Source organism: Calidris pugnax, unplaced genomic scaffold (genome assembly GCF_001431845.1).
Source record: "Calidris pugnax isolate Ruff unplaced genomic scaffold, ASM143184v1 scaffold51, whole genome shotgun sequence".
Taxonomy (NCBI): Eukaryota; Metazoa; Chordata; class Aves; order Charadriiformes; family Scolopacidae; genus Calidris; species Calidris pugnax.
In genome coordinates this window covers 3,603,241-3,623,490 of record NW_015090797.1, presented here as the reverse complement: position 1 = coordinate 3,623,490, position 20,250 = coordinate 3,603,241, and the positions used below count along the sequence as shown (strand labels likewise).

The 20,250-nt window shown below is 39.4% G+C and overlaps 1 protein-coding gene across 1 annotated transcript in view; it reads left to right on the top strand.

Moving 5' to 3' along the window:
• The window catches only part of LOC106885059 (ras-related protein Rab-10-like), a 32,172-nt gene extending 15,127 nt beyond the window's left edge, over window positions 1-17,045 (top strand). The window contains exons 4-6 of the mRNA XM_014936885.1: window positions 1,933-2,022; window positions 7,330-7,431; window positions 16,676-17,045. Coding sequence (XP_014792371.1) covers window positions 1,933-2,022; window positions 7,330-7,431; window positions 16,676-16,750 — 267 coding nt within the window. The 3' untranslated portion in view covers window positions 16,751-17,045. The remainder of the gene's footprint in view (window positions 1-1,932; window positions 2,023-7,329; window positions 7,432-16,675) is intronic.
• Window positions 17,046-20,250: the final 3,205 nt, after the last annotated feature.

The following is a 20,250-nucleotide window of genomic DNA, read 5'->3' as shown; positions in this document are numbered from 1 at the left end:
TATGGACCTGTTCTAACAGGTCCATGTCCTTTTGGTGTTGGGGGCTCCAGAGCTGGACACAGTACTCCAGGTGGTGTCTCATGACAGTGGAGTAGAGGGGCAGAATCACCTCCCTGGACCTGTTGGCCACAATTCCTCTGATGCAGCCCAGGATGCAGTTGGCTTTCTGGGCTGCGAGTGCACGTTGCCGAGTCATGTTGAGCTCATCATCAACCAGCACCCCCAAGTGCTTCTCCTTTGAGCTGCTCTCCAGCCGAGAGGGGCAGAATCACCTCCCTGGACCTGTTGGCCACAATTCCTCTGATGCAGCCCAGGATGCAGTTGGCTTTCTGGGCTGCGAGTGCACGTTGCCGAGTCATGTTGAGCTCATCATCAACCAGCACCCCCAAGTGCTTCTCCTTTGAGCTGCTCTCCAGCCGTTCTCTTCCCAACCTGTATTTGTGCCTGGGATTGCCATGTCCCTGGTGCAGGACCTTGCACTTGGCTTGGTTGAACTTCATGAGGTTTGCACGGGCCCACTTCTCGAGCCTGTGCTGGTCCCTCTGGATGGCGTCCTTTCCCTCCAGCGTGTGGACCTCACCACACGGCTTGGTGTCGTTGGCAAACTTGCTGAGGGTGCACTCTATCCCACTGTCCACGTCTCCAACAAAGATGTTGAACAGCACAGGGTCCCAGTACTGGCCCCTGAGGAACACCACTCGTCATTGAAATATAATGTTCCTTAACAGTTGTGCCTGCTGCTGTACTCTTCAAATGAGACAACTTAGTTGTGAAAGTGCAAATACACTAAAAATAATGATTTTTTCATCCTTTAACAAATAGAGCTTTTTCTTTGCATTTCTCTGAAGGGAGGGATGTATGTCCATGTGCATGTGTGTGAGCTCTGGGGAAGAGGACTGTGCCTGATTTTGTCTTGTGGCAAAAAGACTTTGATGGAGATCAGAGATTTCATTAGCATCCTTGTAGAGAAATCTGCAGCCTGAGACTAGGCTTTTTGAGTCACCAGAGAAGCTGTGTGAGCATTTGCTTTCAGAACGTAAGCCGTGGGTTCAAACCGTGTTAGCTTTAATGGTCTCTAGATTGAGCCCCTTAGCTTCCTCCATTTGAGCACCAAAAGTGGTTTTAAATATTATGATTTTCACAACAAATGTCAGTTTTCAAATTCCACATGCTGTTCCCTTTCCTTGTCATTATTCCAGTCATGTATAGTTACAATGGCTTATCTTAAAATAACACTGATGTAAAGCACCCGGTGCATTTCACAGTCATCATGAACGTTGCTGGGTTAGTGGAACGAAGGATGGAGACAAGGTCAAAAAGCTAGATTCTTCTTCCTTTTGAAATCAATGAGGTTTTTAAATTTTACTTCATTAAAAATCTATTGCCTTCTTCCGAGTGTCTTGGAATAATCAAACTTTTATGTTGAGTTTGGACACTTTGAATGTAATTTTACTGTCTGTGTGCAAAAGTGAAGCACAGAGAGGTGCTCTTTCAGGTGCAGCAGATTCCTTCCTTTTGACGTGTGAGTGCTGGATGTAGACCTGACTCATATGCTAATCCATGAACCCATTACTGTAGGGAAGGCAGTGTCTCTGAATTCAAGATATTTCCAGTCACTTTAAAGCCTCAAGATGGAGCATTCATCAGAAGATGGTGCCCATGCATCATAAACTTTATATCTTATGAAAGGGGTTGGAAATTATGCCCTGCCCTTGTAAGGGGCTTTTTTCTGCTCTTTGCAATCTTGCTGTTTTCCTCCAAATCCCAGTAACTGATGGAAAGTATTTCCACATATGAAAAGGTCAGGACAGAATTTAGCCTTTACTTTCAAGGAAATAAAGTGTTGAAGGTTAATGTGTGCTGAAGGTGAAGGGCTTTTGTTGTTTGCTTTTTTTTCTTACTTGACACTTATTGATGCTGGTTCTCTTTCAGAAAGCAGGTGATGAAGTGGACGTAGTACTGCTGGGCAACAAGTGTGATAAGGAGTCAGAACGTGTAGTTCCAAAGCAGAAAGGAGAAAAGGTATCATTTAAACTTTCTTTGGATTGTCCTCAGTATCTTATCTGACTGTGAGCTGCTGCACTGAAAATGATAAAAAACTCCAAAAATTCTATCAGGAATTGCTCCAGAGGAACAGTTGTGGAGTTCTGGAGTGTTGGGGTTTTTTTTAATGTATGAGCAGAAGTACATTAAGTAACTCCTAGATGATCTTTTTAGAATACTGATTTTTATTTTAAAAGTCAAAATGTACTTTGAAAGTCTAGGCGTTATGATAGAAATCTTATCTTCAGAATTAAATTTGAAAATATTTTAGAGTCTGCATTTCCGCTGTTCAAATGTGGAATACTAAAATGCAACGCATAATACATTCTGCATATTTTTTCTGGTACCACCCATCAATGATTTTTTTGCTACAGCTTAACTATGAAGAACCATTCTGGCAGCCTGTGCACAGAGATCTACGTTGTCTATGAGTAGCCTTAAATAATACTGGACAGATAGATTTAGGGAACATCCAGCTCCTCTAGATCTAACTGTGTATGTGTCGTACAGCTGGGACTACTGTGTAGTTCATACCTGCTGACCACGTGTAGGGGAAGAAGTGGTGTGAAGTGGGAGGTTCTGTTTTAAAAGTGATGGCAAATTACTCCCACTGAGAAGCAATGAGGAAATCCAGAAGCCATGCTATGGCAGAAGAAATTGTGATAATGACTTAAATGTTTCCGGAGAGCTTGTCCTGTATACCAGTAAATTTTGCAATTGTAAACTGTCTGAGTCTCTTGTCTGGAAATTGGAATGAGCCTTTCTAGTCTGCCTTCAGACATGGTGAATCAGGCAGGATGTCTTGTGTTTGAAGAAAAGAACACTGGTAATTTCTTCCCAATTGTATAATCCTAGATTAGGGAATTTTAAAAAAGAGCATCACTTTTTGAACAGCATTACGAATAGAAACTTTTGAAAGTTCATTATTCTTGCATGCAAGACGCTTTCAATGTTAATTACTATATCTGCGTACAAGGTATAAGGTAGCTGAAAAATACATGTATACTCTCACTCAAAGAATGCACTGTTAGAAAAGTGAAGAGTCGCTGGATGGATGTGCACAAGAGGGCAGTAGTAGGGTTTTGCATATGGTATTAACTGCCACATTTTCTGACTTCAATGCACTTAACCATGCAATCACAATTTCTCTTACCGTAGTATTTTTTTCAGAAAAAATCATTACCTCCTCAGCAATGAGTCTGCTTTCTAGATTTCTCCTGTGTTTTGAGGCCAGGAAACTCTTCAGTTATACCAGTTGTTCTTTTAGTGTCATTCTCAAATGCTGAAGAATCTGCCTGAGCCAGCTGGAGAAAGATTCCATTATCAGAGAGAGCACTAATACTATCCTCTCATGCCAAAGAAGAAAATACTCTTAGTAAGAGGGGAAACTAGTTTGATACTAACTCAGCCACATCATAATTTGTACTTACATATTTCATATTACCCTGTATGAGCTGTATGTGTTGTTCTGTTCAGGGTCTTGCAGAGAAGACCCCTAGGTTCCCTGGGGATCTTACCATGTATGTTGGCATTTCTATAACAATCTGGCATAAGCAAGTATCCATCATATGCCACTTTATAGACTAATTTAATGCTGAGAATTTTTTTTGTTGTTTTCTTTTTTAGTTTATATTTTTGATCACTCAGTTATGATATATTTAATTTTAACACTACAAAGTATTTTCTTGTATTAGTAGCTGTTTATTCACTTTGAGAAATGTTTAAACTCAACCTTCTTGGGTTCCTCCATTCTTCCCCACCCACCTCCCCCTCCTCAATAACATTATCTTTTTCTCTGAAAAATACATAAAAAATGTTGAAGGTTATAAGACTTGGTGGAATATGGCTGGTTTTCTCCTGTAAAATCTTTCTAACAGGAGCCAAGTAAAATAGTCTTTGGGTTTTTTGCTTGTCTACATGTGCCTGACTTCAAAGCTGATTTTACAGGTACAATAAAAATGAAAAAAAAAACAAACCAGAAATAAATTCTGCACAGTTCTGAGAATATTTCAGACACATCTCTCTGATTCAACAGTAAGAAATAATAGCAGCACTTTTCTAGGAAATAGTATATTTTGAGTTAAAAGAAATGGACAACGCAATTAAATTTCACCTTGGAAGAGATACTGGCACTACTTATTTTGTTACTGCAAGTAAGATAGGAGTTTATTTCTCTCAGGCTTTCCAAGCTGTTCTCAAGAATAATATAAAATAACGTTTCTCGAGAACATCATTCCTATAGGTTTGCAAATGTATTTAGGTATCTATGGATCTATTCAAGATCCTCCTAAAGGCAAAAAAAAGGTAATTCTTTGAATGTGCCTTTCCAGTTTCTTTATGAGAGGGCGTAGCCAAAGCTGTGTTCATACTTTCAGCTGCTTTTACACTGTACTGTTGGGTTTTTTCCATCTAGCTACATTTTTAGAGTACTTGCTTGCCACAATACTTATCAGTATGCAAGGTGAATTGGAATAATACTTACATTAATCTTCTTTGACCAATATTGTGCACAAAAAAAAAAAAAGGTGTGCAATGATGGTTGTAGTAGGCAATGTAGTAACGTGATATGGAGAAGGCTGAAGTACTCAAGCTTTTAAAATATTATTTTAATTTTTTTGCATATTTTATTTATTTTGCATTGGTCTTCACTGATGGAGCTTGCTCCCAGATATCTGCATGTACTGGTGTGGTTTGGGAGGGTGCAGGTCAGCCTTTTTCACTCAGCAGTGAGAAAGCGTTGGATTAGAAACTGCTTAGGAAAGTTGGATGCATCCATAACCATGATAAAGTTCACCCAATTGTGCTGAAAGAGCTGATCAATGTGACTGGGGCCACTGTCAGTCAACTCTGAAAAATCATGGTGGTTGGGAGAGATCCCTGTTGACTAGAAGGAGGCCAGCATGACACCCGTCTTTAAAAAAGGCAAGGAAGAGGTTTTGGGGAACTGTAGTCAGTCAGCCTTGCTTCAGTCAGTGGAAGGATCATAGGATCATAGAATCATAGAATCATAGAACCATAGAATGGTTTGGGTTGGAAGGAACCTTAAAGATCATCTAGTTCCAACCCCTCTCCTATGGACAGGGACACCTCCTGCTTGACCAGGTTGCTCAAAGCCTGGCCTTAAACACTTCCAGGGATGGGGCATCCACAATTTCTTTGGGCATCCTGTTCCAGTGTCTCACCACTCTCACAGTAAAGAATTTCTTCCTAATATCTAGTCTAAGTCTACCCTTTTTCAGTTTAAAACTGTTACCCCTTGTCCTATCGCTACACTCCCTGATAAAGAGTCCCTCCCCAAAGGATCATGGAGCATGTTGTAATCATATTGTTTTCCAAGGACATAAAGGACACAAAGATAATGACTGGGATCTAGTACCAGTAATCCATGAAGAGAACTGAGGGAGCTGGTTAAAGACGAGGCTAAGGAGCACTTATTGGTCTACAGCAATTGAAGTATAATTAGAGGAATGAGAGAAATGGACTCTTCTCAGTAGAGGCAGACAATAAAGCGAGGGGCAGCAGACACAAGTCCTGGTTTGGGAGGTTCAGGTTGGAGATAAGGAGAACCATTTGCACTAGAAGGGTGTTGGAGGAGGGTCCCATAAAGATTATAGAATCACCATTGTTGGTAGATTCCATAAAGATTATAGAATCACCATTGTTGGTGATTGTTGGCAAGATTAAGGTGGGCAAAGCCATGGCTGACCCCATGTCGTATGGGCAGTAGTCTCATTTCAAGTGTAGTTATATTTCCAAATTATTTCTGCGATTCCATGATTAAAATGGTTTGTGTTCATCACAGTTTGTACATAGGTAGCCTCTAGGAATCTGTTACATGGCACAAGAAAGAAAAAAAGGAATATTTAATAGTAGCTTCTGTGTACTTTTAAGATGCAAACCAGTCTTCTCCACTTTATTAGCCCAGTATTTTTTATTGCCTGTATTTTTCTTTATGAACTGTTATGCATCATTACTTTACATTGACACTTGCCGATGGTCAGTGATCGTAACTTTCCGTAACAAGTTGCTGCAATACCCAAACCAGTTCATAGCAGTCAGCTGGAGTTTTAGAATCCCTTATGAAGCAGTCTGTCTGAAGAAGCAGTCCAGATCTCATCTTCATTTTCAAAATAACATTTTTTATAGTGTTTTGGAAAATAAACCATTTTGCCTACTTTCTTTTTCTTTAATTTAATCTTCATTATATTTTGACTAAAACTTTGAAGTCCAGTAATTGTACCTTGATGCCTGATTTTGGAATTTTTGTAGAGCATTGATTTGTTACTTCTAGGGCTCAATGAAATCAAACATAGCTTCCAACATTAAACTGAGTATCCTAATGGAGAGCCTTCCAGAGAAATCACTGAGTGGTCCGTAATTACAGGTTTTTTATATATTATAACCAGTAGGGTATTTTCTTTGCCTGGGATTGTCTTCTCCAGATATGTACCAAGAAAGGATCCATGGCAAAAAGAACAAATAGGCTCTCCCACTATGTATTTCTGGCAGACATTATTCCGACCTTGGCCCTCTCTCTTGGGAGGCAACAATGCAAGTATTTTTCTTTTTCTCCATGTGTTTAACTGTATAAATTAGAAAAAGTTTAGGACCTTAAAAAGCTATGAATTTTGTTGGTTTCTTTTTTCCTCATGCCAACATATCTTAAAGCTATCTGTAAGGGAAGTACACTGGAAATGAGAGAACATGAGTAAACAAACTAAAATCAACCAATGTAGAGTCTCTGCTGCCCTTTTCTTCTACGCGTTTGCTCTCTTCTCTTATTACCATAATATATTTTTGCATGCATACGTGTTCTTTGCTTGCCTGTTGTCTCTGTGCTGCTCCCTCTCTGGTAAAAAGGAAAATTTTTTTATATTTCATCACGCCTCTTTTTCTAGAGTTTTTGTCACATTTTTGTCTATACTTTTCTCCAGGCACTCTGTTAGTTTCCTCTAAATAATTACCTAGGAGACAGTTCATTTTCCAAATAAATCAAAACATTGAGGACAGACCCACTGGAGTTTATTCTTCTTATTTATAAGTAAAGATAGGTTTGAAAGCGGGTTTTGAAAATGTAAAAATTTAGGAAGAATGTTTTAAGAGTTACTTGAAATTTATAAACTGAGGATAAATATAGAGTACTTTACTGAGCTGACATTTACTTAATCAGTGTTTATATCGCATGTTAGAAGCTGTCAGAACACCTCCGTATCTCCTGCTATTAGTATTAGGAAGTGGTTTTTTTCCTAAAGCCTGTTCATCCCATTGCCTACATTTGTTTTTCAGCTTGCTTGGGAACACGGAATACCCTTTTTTGAAACCAGTGCTAAAGATAACGTGAACATTGAGGATGCGTTCTCAATCTTGACTAAGGAAATACTGGAGAAGGTAGGCTCCTCTTCTGAGTAGAAAGAAAATGGGAGATTTTTCTTAACGAAATGGGTAAACAGGGTTATAAATACAGTAGAAGTTTAGCAAAGCACAGCCAGTGCAGGTTTTGCATTTTGGAGTTAATATTTTAGGGGGATCCTGTGGCTGTAGATATACAGAGGAGGAACGTGGAGGAGAATAATTGTGGGAGAAGAGAACAACAGAAGAGGGGAGCAGGTAAAATATAGTTGAGAGAGAAGGTAAAAATTCAGGAAAACTGCATTTGTGGCTTTCCTGCCCATGGTTTTCTTCAAGGGAGAGGTTAACAGCTATAGAGTAGTTCCATTTCTGTGCCAGGAAGATTCCTTTTTTCTGTAGGTTTCTGCAGAATATGTGCACTGCAAAGCCGCTGTGTGCTGATGGAATGAGATGATCTTTTATGTTCAGCAATCAGATTTTTTTATACAAAGTTCATAGCTGTTTATTTGGATGATTTACACTGGTGCTTTTGAAGATACCAGGACCTAAAGATTTGAGTTAATTAGTGGTAGAATCAATATCGTAGCTCTCCGAGTCAGCATCTCTAACTGCCTGGAGCGTGTTGGCTTAAAGGTCCTTACTCCTCAGAGTTGCAATACTTTTGTAGGACTGAATTATTGTTAATTAGCTCTGAAAATGTTTTGCATCGCAATTTATTTTTAGACAGTAGAATATTATTTTAGACATTAATGGATGTTCTTCATGCAATGTGTTATCATTGCCATTCATCACCAATATTAGTTATACAAAACTAGCCTTCCATTCCGAATACTCTTGAAGTCATAATAAAGATAAATGAGCAAAATTACTGACAAAGTCACAAGTTGCAGTGTTTTGATTAAGTAGCCATAGGGGATGGTCAGAATAATAACTCAGGCTTGGACTGCTTCTAAATCAAGGTCTTGTCATATTACACAATAACACAAGTTGGTTATTTTGGGGGAGAAAAAAAGCTTTTGATTCCTTCAGCATGGAAACGGAGCTCAGCAACCAAACAGTCAAATACTGTTTAGAACAGGAGGATAATGGCTGGTCCTTGAAGAGATGGCAAAAAAACTAGAATAAGATAACTCTGTTTTTCTTGTAAATGAAAAAGACATTGGCTACTGTAAATAGAGAATATATTTTTTAGTATGAAACATGAAAACTACAAAATAGCTATGATCATAGCTGCTACAAAGACAAATATGTGTGAAGCAAGCATTTCTGCACAGAGTGTTTGGGTAAGATCCTAGAGAATTCTCTGCAGAGGGCAGAAATGATGTTTGGGTATTTCTCACTTTAAGATTGCCTACACTTACTTTACTTGAAGTGGAACTTCAGTATTCCTGCTCATCTTCATTCGTGGGGTTTGTAGTGGGTACATGCAAACAAAGTCAGACGATGTTGAAAATGCTGCTGTAGCGCTGCATTGGCTTTAATTAGAACAGCTTGAGAATACAGTTGTGCACTCTGCATCCATAGATGTGTCCTTGGAAAATATGTCCATGAGAATTTGTCAACTTTGCCTGTAGTAACATTTCACCTTATCCAGAAATGCTTGCAATCCCTGATGGGGCATCACATGCCATTACTTTGGAGTATTATTTACCATTTTTAGTGAAATGCATTAATTGATTTAAAGAAGCACTCCTTTAGCCCAAGTGGTTTTGCCACTGGTCTGGTAAGGAACAGTTCACAGTAAAAAAAATAAATCTACCATACAGTTTCACCATGGTTTTCAGGTTCGACAAAATAATTCACCATCCCTGGCTGTGTTTAAGGGCCGTTTAGATGCAGTGCTAAGGGACATGGTGTAGGGGAGGACTATGTAGAGTAGGGTAGATGGTTGGACTCGATGATCCCAAGGGTCTCTTCCAACCTGAATGATTCTATGATTCTATGATAAAACTGTGAAATCTGAATGTAGTACTTGATTTTTAACTTCCTCTAACTGATAAAGTTTTGGAGAAGGGAAGATGCAGTAGGAAGTGTGACTAGTAGATGTGCAAAATGACACGATAGATGCCAGGTCTGAGATCACTTCCATCACACATCCGTTCTGTGGTGGTAAAATATGTACTTGCTGATTGTAAAAAGGAGATACAGCTTTGCACAAGTGTTTTGGCCCAAGACACCTGTGTCTGAGGTAGCAGGATATAGGGTCTCGCTTACTTCTGCAATAGCCCCAGCTGTGCCAGGGGGATGAGATGCTTCAGTGGAAGCACGTCATTGCTTTATTAGTCCCACAGAGGAAACCCATTTTAAGGAACTCCCTAGAAAAGTCTATTATGGCCATGCATTTCAGAAGTATGTGGAGGGCATTCAGAAGGAAGATAGATAGGCAGGGCAGGCTGGCAGTCAGCTCTAGTAATCTGAGGAAATCTAGGATTTTTTATATGCACCCTTCTTCAGTGTCTACTACAGACATTTCTTTATTAACTATATCTACAGAAAACACGCCTGTAGATGGGGAAGATCAGTGTCTGGAGTTACAGAGCTCATACAGAAGTAATGAGCTTCTTGATGCTCTTGAAATTCAGAACAAGTTGTGGTTCAGTGGAGGGTTGGGAAAAAAACCCCCACATTAAAATGTGTTAAAAAAAAAAAAGGCAAGTTTGTATTGTTGTTATTTTGTGCTGCATTTTCCTATCTCTCCTTTTGTGGTTTTACTCATTGTGGGCTTAAGGGACAGAGAAGACTGCTGTGATTTGGATAACTAAAGCACTGCTTGGCCTTTCAGATATTTATCATCTCACCCATTCTATGGTGGATCTCAATCCTATGGCTGTAATTTACATGGGTAGTCTCATTAAAACAATCAGATGTTATTTGACAGCTTACATTGGTAACAGCTAAGGAGTCATGCTATGTTTTTGAGAACTCACCATTTTCAAACAAATCAGTTGAGAATATCTAATTGGATTGTATTCTGAAGGCTACAGTGGAAATGAATGTTAATGACACAGCTCATTCCACAGGTTTGCTTAGATGTGTTGACAAATAACAACAGTATTTTATTTATTCGGAGTTCTTGTGAGTCTCAGATATGCCTAAACCTGTTCATTCATAGATGGCAGCTGTTCTTTAACAATGCTTCTGATTTCCAGTGAATTATTTGTACTTGTGAGTCAGTCCCCAAAAATCAACCAAACCCCCCAAAATACCACCCAGAATGCAGTTTTGTGCACTTTTGTGGTGTTTGGTTTCATGGCTGACAAGCAGTACTCTTCTCAACTAGCTTTTTAAAAAAATATTACAAGCCTTTGTATTTCTGCCTCTGTGGGTGTGGTGGTTGGTATTTTTCTAAACTAGGAGCAGAATGAGGGAAACTGTATTCAATAGAAAAAGAAAAAAGATTTTTTTTTCCCTTTTCTGAAGGGAAAAAGCTGCTATAAAACTAACGAAAACTTAGGTTCTGCCTACCTCCCAAGAGTGGTTGACTATTAAGATTTTTTTAAGATAATATTAAATAAACATGTATCTGTTGAGCAGAGAATAGTGAAAATCCATTTCAGAGCTTCCCCTGTGCTGTTGAGAGTAACATGTGATGTTTAACAGCTGGATGTCATTTGAAATGAACATTCATAAGTACCAGGCGTCAATTCTGTCCTTCCTTCATCTCTTTACCTCCCTCTCCTATGGCAACAAGATTTTTGACATTACACTGTGTGTCCAATTCCTTTGCTCCTAAAGTACCTTTGGAACTTGCTAGCTGCTTTTACACAAATTTGACAGGTCAAACGAAAAGATAATTAAGCTCCTGAGGAGTCCCTTGAAAGTAAGGTGCTGGGTGCAGGAGGGGCAGAGTACTCTGCAGAAGGTGGTCTCCAGCATTAGTTCATACAGAGATGACTACACAGAGAGAGTCAAAAATCCTTCCACCAGCCACTCCAGCCAGAGCTTGCATTTTGGATATCCAGTTTAATTCACTGCAGGACCCAAATACATAGGAAATCAGATTTCGCTATTGACAAGGTTCATGGAATTGTTAGTTTGTCCAAAAGATCCCTGTTTCTAGCAGTGTACATTCAGTGTTTCTTTAGTATCCTCAATCACACATAGAGCCTCAGGCTTTATTTGCCCTTTATTTATCTCGTAGCTACCACAGAATACTAATGTCTCTGTGAGGTTTTTCATAATGCTCGTAATGCTGTATTTTAGATCTATTTCAGATTTTTATCTGCATAACCTTCTTAGTAACATTAGGTAGAATATTCAGCATTGCCTGCATGGGAACCAAGGTAAAGACATTAAAACAAAAAGGATAAATGGTTCCAACTCACTTGGTGCTGGTGGGATGTAGGGCATCATTTTACTACACTATCTTCTTTAATTAAAAAAACACCAGTCTGTTCTGGATATTTAATGAGCCAGATACTCTTCTGGAAACGGTACCATATAATTAGGTCATGTAAATCAAAACCTAATCCTGATGTTTGAGTATAGGGGATGAGATTCATCTTAACATGCAACCTTAGCCAGCTGAAATTTACGTGACTGGTCTGGTGTGGTTGGAGTCATCTCTATTCAATGAAAAGAGATGCATCTTTTTAGGATAAATTGTGTTCTAGAGGTGCCTTTCTCTCTCCATTGATTATAGAGGACTCCATATCTCAGCCTGTCTGGTTTCATATGGTTAAAGTTTAAGTCCAGGAGACCAAAGGAATGTTACTCTCTTGACTGACTTCTGGCACCGGCTGCTTCTGCAAGATCTTGATTTTGAAGCCAGATTGCTCTCTTACATAGGGGTTTTGAGGTGCAACTATATTAATCCTTACATAGATGATCTGTAGGGTTGAGGAACCTTAGAGTCTTGGTTTGTGAAATAACTAATTGCAGTACAACATTGTTATAGTCTACGCGGTGTTAACAGAAGAGGGAGATAGAGACCCACACTTTGCCCAGTGGGTTAATTGTTTTAAACATTGTGGAATAGCAGACTGTGGGAGCAAGGACTTCATCCCCATTTCTTGAGGGAGGTGTTCTGCAGCAGGTAGATCCTGCTCTGCCTGACCCTGTATCCTCTCCTGGTCCTCTCCCTGCCCTCCTCAGTGATTGCTTTCCCTGCTGTCTTGTTTGATACACCTTGTGTCCTGTCCCACCCATTTCTGTTGCGAGAAGACTGTCTTGCATTTTGAAAAAGTAATTTGAATTATGGAATACAGGGAAAATACACGTCAAGGAAATGGCAGGACTGATCTTAGTAACTGAGCTCTCTCTGCTGGCACTTCAGGCACAGAAGTCACGTGAACTTGGTTGCATGAAGCTCTCTGCCATGCTTTGCCAGTCTTTGTCAACTATCACTCTTAAATATAAACAAAAAATGATTGCCGTGATTAAGTATGATCATTTTGTCATTAGAGAGAATATAAATCCCTGGAATTTAAAGAAGTTATAAATAATAGTAACTTCAGTTACGGTCCCTCTGCTTGTTTCTCTAAAGCTGTTAGTTTCCCAGCGAGCACGCCAGGTCTGACTTTGGCTGGGGACATCGAAATGGGTAGAGTAACATTCTGTCATTCTTCCAAACCCATAGTGAAACCCACCTTCAAAGTAATGAAAATAGTATCAAAATACCAAGAACTGGTGCTAGAGTAGGTGAAGCTGACTTGGTATGGCACTGGTAATCTGGATGTATTTTCAGTAAGGAGCAGGCAGCTGATCTTAATGAAGATTTATAAATTTACTCCCATCAAAAGTCTTTCAAAGAATTTATCTTAGTTTTTGATATTTTCATTTGCATACCAGCTTAGCTTTCTTTCCACTTAAAAAGAAAAAAAAAAGGCAAAAACATTTGGGATTTCAGCCATCTCATCCCAGTTCCTGTGTCTAGAAGTTAGGTTATCTATTGCACACCAGTGATACAAACTCTGCTTAGAGCTGGGGAGGAGAGACAGCCGGGAGGGGAGAGAGCAGGAAGCTTAGAACCGGCTTGAACAGATGCCTGCCTGTTGGGTAAGACGTGTCTGCTGTGCTATTTAACAGGAAAAACCTGTATTTGATAGCAGGAAATTTCAACCTCTTAACAGATCACTGCAGGGCAGAGCGGCATCGGTGTCTGTGGCGGTATTTTCAAACCCCCACTTTGCCTAGGATGGGTTCCGGAGCAAAAACTCAAACTTCTGTATACCATTTTGGTTCTTCCCACCTTTTCACGGTTTTCTGCTGTTTGTTGGCTGGTTTGTCAGGGGCTGAGTCCCAACAGGCTGAGGTGAAATGTGAGCAGGAAGCCTTAGCGTGGAGGGAGCCCTGAAGAAGGAATGCCTGCCCGCTTTGTTCTCGCAGGTGGGAGAGATTTGCATACCTCCCTGCTGGAATTTCGGGAGAGGAGGGTGCCCCACCTCTTCCAAGGCTCGGCTGGAGTTGAGCTCTACCTGAGGTGGCCTGATTGTTGCTTCCGTGCTTCATGCAGGACTCATCATATCTCTTCAAGTTATGAATGTGCACTTTTTAAGTGTGTGTATAGCACATTTGCTTAAATGAATCCCAGGCCCTTATTTGTTTGATGAAGATCCTGTATGGAATAGTCTTATCAAACTGAAGTGATTCTTAAAGTCCTCAACTTTTAAATGGCTTTTAGAACGAACTATTGCCTCTTCTTTATTTGTGGAGAGGTGGTTCTTATCGGTGGTTCTTATCTTTCTCTCCTGGCTAATTGGTTGATGAACTTCTATCAGATCACGGTTTTACAGATTATATGAACCATTTAATTGTCAAAAGATTTCACCATTCTTAATCACTTCTAGTCCTAAGGATCCTTGCTGTACTTACACATGAAAGCTTACTTACCTCCCAAAAGTACTGTTAAATAGTAAAATATTCACCAATAAGCATCTTCAGCATTTAAGGAATATGCAAGCTTCTCCCCTGTAACTGAAAGCATGAAGTTAGATGGAACCTGCAACACTTTCAAATTACCTGTTTCCTCTAAAGTTAAGTAAGCGAAACCTGAATTCTGAAATTGTTCAAACAGGGATTTGTCTAAAACTCTTTGACTACTTAAACTGAATATTTTTCTCCAGAAGAAAAAGTGGGGGTGGAACAAAACCTACTTCATTTATGTCCACAATGATCGATGCTTAGCGTTATTTTATGGTCTCAATAGAGTGAATTTCAATTTCTTATTGTACCATTATCTTCCAGAGCTTCCTCCCCCCACCTCAGAATCTTATCTCTAAACCAGTGTGGTGTCTTGTTCCTTGAGATGACAAGGTTATGGTTGTGTACTTCAAAGTCTGTTATGATCCCTCTTTTAAAAGGTCTTCATACTTTACTGTCTGCACTTGAGGGCTATCAAATACTGGCTCTACCTAGTACAAATCATAATGCCTAATGCCTGTACTCACCCACCTTACACAACTATGGAAAAAAGTAAAACAAATGAGAAGTAAGGAAGCTGCATGTAGGAATTTGTGTGAACTCTGGGTAATAAAAAGGGTAATAAAAAATGGGTAATAAAAACATTAATACTGTTGGTACTTGTTACTCCAACAACAACAACAAAAAAGTAAAAGTGCCCATGTTGTATTTCTTCATGCTTGATTTATATGTGACTAATGTCAACTAATTCCTCAAATCTGTAAATCACAGTCTTCCAGTACCCTAGAATGAGAACAATAAGTGTTAATAATTTTATTGCTGACAGCTTCCGCATCCATCCTGAGGTTTAGACACTGTGATACCTTTCCCACCATCTGCTCCTGCCCCTGTCCATCACTTCTGATCCCTTTCCAGGTGTTTCATCTTCTCGCCCAGCAGCATGCACTGTGGAAGCCTCCCTGGGTCCCTGCAGCCCCAGGAACGGGCTCAGCCACCCTCTCTGTGGGGATAGCCCTGGCACAGGGCAGCCAGCACGCTGGGGGAGCTAAAATTATGGCCACGGAAGGAAAAAGGAAACAAATTTCATGTCCCTTCTCCAGATTTTTAGGTAGTGTTAAATACTCTCAGCCAAAGAGGCCTAAGGCTTATTGTAACATGGGAAAACCTTTTATTTTCCTCTTATTTTGATTCATGTGAGTAATTCTAGGTGAACCTTTCTACCAACTACCCTTTCACACTGTATATGTTAAGTTCTTGATTTTGAATCATGATTAGCATTGTACTATAAGATGCCTTCTTTTCTCTCTTCCTTTTTTTTTTTTTTCCTGTGCATTGAATTTAATGAATTCCACCTTAGCTGGCTGTCCTCTCTGGAAGCCTCTCTTTATGGTCAGAAATGGTTGTTTCTGGCTTTTGGGTTTGGTTTGAGAGAGGAATGTGGTGAATCCAGTGGTTGCCCTTACTTCTCTGTGTATCATTACGTACTCGATAAACCTGCCAAGAAGCAGGCAGGAGAATGGCAAGTGGAGAAATTAGGACATTTTTTTTTTCCTGGGCTTGTGACAATATTCTAGACATCGTTGTGCCTGAGTTCAGGGTTCAGTGTTCATAGTTCTAGAGGACAAGATTGCAACATGTACTCGTACTGTGTTGCACAACTGGGCTTGATTGTTTCTCTGGTCAGCACTAATCATCTAGTTGAGTTTATTGCTGAAAGGAAGAGTCCTGGTTCTGCTGATTTTTATTTTCATTGTAGTCCGCTTTTGCAGTCAGTACATAAATGTTTTACAAGGGCAGAGTGCTATTTTGATAGTTTATCGTGAGAAAACCAGAGTTGTTTCCATTTGTGGGCATTCCTGGTTATTAGATAAGGACAAGAAAACAGAGAATTTTAGTTAATTTCACAAAACAAGTTAATGTCCTCTATAACAATTAATAGCCTGTGCTTTTTTTTTAATGGGTACTAATGTTCTGTTTTTCCCAATTCCTTTCAACTGGATTTTTGCACCCCATGCTCAGTACTTCAAAGATTAGCCTACTTATCTGCAAATTACTGAAAATTGGTGTAGTCAACATAAGAACCTGTACACCTAGAACAATTCATGTGAGTAAAGATTTACAGGATCAGTTCATACGGTTTGTAGTGTCTCCTCAAAAGACACTTTCTATCATCTGTCACCTTCAGAGTTAGGAGAGATGTTTGAGGCACCTAAAGAATGTAAATATACCAAGCTGAGGCTTGCATGGGCATCGGTCTCCATCTAATTTATTAGAAAACTGCAATCTTTTAATTATATATTCAAAGGAAAAATATATCCAGTGACCCCACCAAATCTTTTGCATATTAAAATATGTGAAAATTCAAGCTTTTTGATGGTTTTGTTCTAGTTATCTTAATTGTTTGCTTTTGTTTGCTTTACAGAAATCCTGTGTATTGTATGACTCAGATGTTGTGACTCTAAATGAAAGTAAGAAGAGAACCTGCTGTGCATTCTGAAATATTCTTACTCCATTTTCTCTTCAGAAAATATTTGCAAAGGAACATACAGGATTTTTAAAGTGAGCCTGTAATCCCAAAACACAGTATGTAGGGATCCTTTGTATTATACAAACTTTGTTGCCAAATGTTTTGATATGTTTATATTATATTTTCATACGTTTAATGTGAAGTTAAAACAATTATCTGACTTTGGAATTATTAGATGCATCACAGGGTGACTGCATTTGCATACAAATGTTTGCACAAATGAAATCTAAGTGTACTAATTTTCTCTTATTAAAAAAAAAAAAAAGTAATTTACCTTGACTTTTTTTTTTCTGTGTTATTTGTACTGGATTTATAATGCAATTGAACATTGACATCATCACACAGGCGACCTTCTGATATATGAAATCACTTATGCCACACCCCACATAATGTCTCTAAGTAGATTATATGTTTTGCAGTTCCCTAAGATAATTTCCTGGGAATTTTTGGCTTTGATTCTTTATATCCATTTCAGAAACATACGTGTTACTTGAATACCCTTGAACAGGGAGGCTGCGAAGGTGAGGGCTGAGAGAAAAGAATAAGCCATATACAAGATCAGTATGTGGCTGAACCTTTCTTAGAGGGCAGAAAGCACAGAACAACAGAATGCATCCAGTAATAATTCTCTCGCTCATCTAAACTTTTATCATTCTATAAAATAATTCACGCAGGTGTTAGAAGCATACCTGCATTTTCAAACGTTCCTTTTGTTGTAAACGATGACAATATTGAAAGGGCATGCAGTGCTTGTTTGATATTGTGAGGTATCCGTGTTGTTTTCTTAAAGTATAAATGTGTCCGGTGTCTGAATCTGCTTATTTAGATCTCTTGTATACTGGTGTGTAATATCTTTCATTTCAGTGGAGGATATCAGATTTTCTTTAAATGTAAATGAGGGCAGAGTCAGGATGCCAGTTTCTTTTTCTTTAATCCAAAGCAAAGAGAACACAAATCAAACCTGCAGGACAAGCACAGAGCAAACACAAGTTGGGAAATTTGAAGAATTGTGGTGATTACATTGTCTTTGTATTATTTTAAATCATTTTGCCTGGGAGATGTGGTTCTTGCTGATTATTAAATTTTATTGTTTTATCACCATTTGTGAATGAACAATACTACTGTGCAAAATGGTGTTGTGAGCTGTCCCAGCACATCCAGAATAACTGCTAACTCCACTGGCTTATTGTTCTGGAGTGTCACTACTCTCCTGAAATACGCCTGCTTCTTTTTTGAGGGCTGTCTACAGGTTGTCATAATATCAAATTATTATGAAATTTGGTATTGAGACAATGGGCTCAGCTGGAAAATGCTTTTCTGAAGCACATGGGACCTAATGTGCCTAAGCATCCTGCCAGGTTACTGTGCCACCGGGCCATTGAGTTGGCTTGCAGAAGGGTGGGAAGGGCCACGTTATTTACAGCTGCTCCTGAGACTACTCATCATGGCCGGTCATTTAAGCTGCTGCTGAGAGCAAAATCTGAAAACAACGAACAAAGGATAATCCCTGCCTTAGCCACAAGGATAGCAGAGGAAGAAAATAGTGCTGGAAGGGATTTTAGAGGCTGCCGAGGTCCTCGTCTTATCTCGGCCTCAGAACAGCTGTGTGGCAGGAAGATGCTTAGGGACCTGCAGTGATGGAGATTTCCTGGTGTCTCTGGTGGTACACAGCCCTCACTTAACTGGTTTGGTGAGCAGGAAGTTTCCTAATACCCAACCCAACTGCTACACGTGGAAAGCAGGTTTTCCCTTTCCTCTTGACGTAGGTGAATGCCTCTGCCTGCCCTCTCTCTTCTCCATAGGCCAGAAAACTCCTCTGCCTTCTAGATTGTAGTTTGGGTTTTCAGAATCCTTTGCCATTTTTGCCTCTCTCCTCTTGACATTTTTGAGTTGGTTCTCAGCTGTCCTGGAATGTAGAACTGAAAACTGAGCAGACTATTCCAGTTTAAATAATAACGGCTGGATTTTTTCATTATCTTATTTATGATACTTCTATTTATGCATTCCAGCATCAGCATAAAGCAAGGCAGCCTAACACTGCTTCTGATCCGTAATCTCTTTTCTGAAGAACTGCTTTTTTATCCTGGTATGTACTTGTGCAGTTGACTATTCCTTTGTATGGGCAGAACCTCCTGCTTCTCCTCATTTGGTGGCATTTCAGTTTCTGCCAAGATCTTTCTGAATCCTAATGCTGTGCTCCAGCATAGTTGGAGCCTCTTCCTGTAGATGTGGTCTGCAAAGGAGAACAAGTCTACTCAGCTCAGTCATCAAAGATGTTGATGAAAGTATTGTATAGTTCTGGATGCAAGACAGATCTCAGTGAAATCCTTTTCAATGTATCCTTTCAGCTTGGGGCTACTAATTATTTCCATATAATTTTGCACTCACTTTATACACCAGTCTAGACCATATTTTGTTTCTAGTTAAGAGCACATTACACAAAACCCTGTGATCCTCACTCTTTCTCCCCTGTCCACAAAGCCTGTTACCATCCAATAGAAGTAGACTAGATTGATCTGATATTATTTGTTCCTGACAAACCCGTGCTGTTACTTCTCATATCTTTACTTTCTAGACTCTTGCAAATGGTTGGATTACCCCTTGAAATCTTTTTATTTCTGTATTATTTTTTTTAGTAGAAATTCAGCTAACCAGGTTGTAAAGCTCTTTCCTTCCACCCCTTGAGAGAGATCCAATCCTTTTCGAGTTTTCTGGAACCCCACTCATTCTTTGTTGATTCTCAGAGATAATCAGTAGCAGCTCTAACATTGCTTGGACCTTAATATGTTTCATCAGGGTTAGTCTATCCAGAAATCTTCAACTTATCTCAGTATTTTGCAGTCTATTTCTTCATTTTTCTAGCCGAAGCTCTTAGACGTTTGTCAGTGGTGCTAGTAGAGAAATCACACCTGCCTTCTTAAATTGAAGACTCAGGTTAAAAAAGGCATGAAGAATACTGGCATCTCAGCATTACCAGTCATTAGGTGATGATTAGAAAGATTTCCCCCTTTACGGAATAACAGACCAATTTTTTCCTTTGTCTTCTGATTATGTTTCTTTCCAACATCCTTGATATCTTTTAAAGCCAATTTTGTAACATTCTGGGACCTTATATTTCTGGTTCTGTCCATACATAGCCTGTAGGGTTGCATAAATTCCCACAGATGGAATTTTTAGACCAGATAAAGGTTACAAAAAGGGATTTGACTGGAAAGAGGAGAACACCTCTTACAGTGAAACAGAAGATAAAAGTTGAATGTTCCCACCAGACCCTCAGATCTGTTCTTTAGAATTCTTTGCATGAGCAAAGATTGCTTGGATTTTGCCAGTAAGGCAGGAATAGTGTTCTCTCTCAAAACATGAGATGCACAGACACCAACTATATCAAATATGTTTCTCTCTTTCCCCTTTCCCCCCCACCCCAGAGAAGGGTGAGTGTTCAGGACCTGATTCTGAAACAATCACTGCAT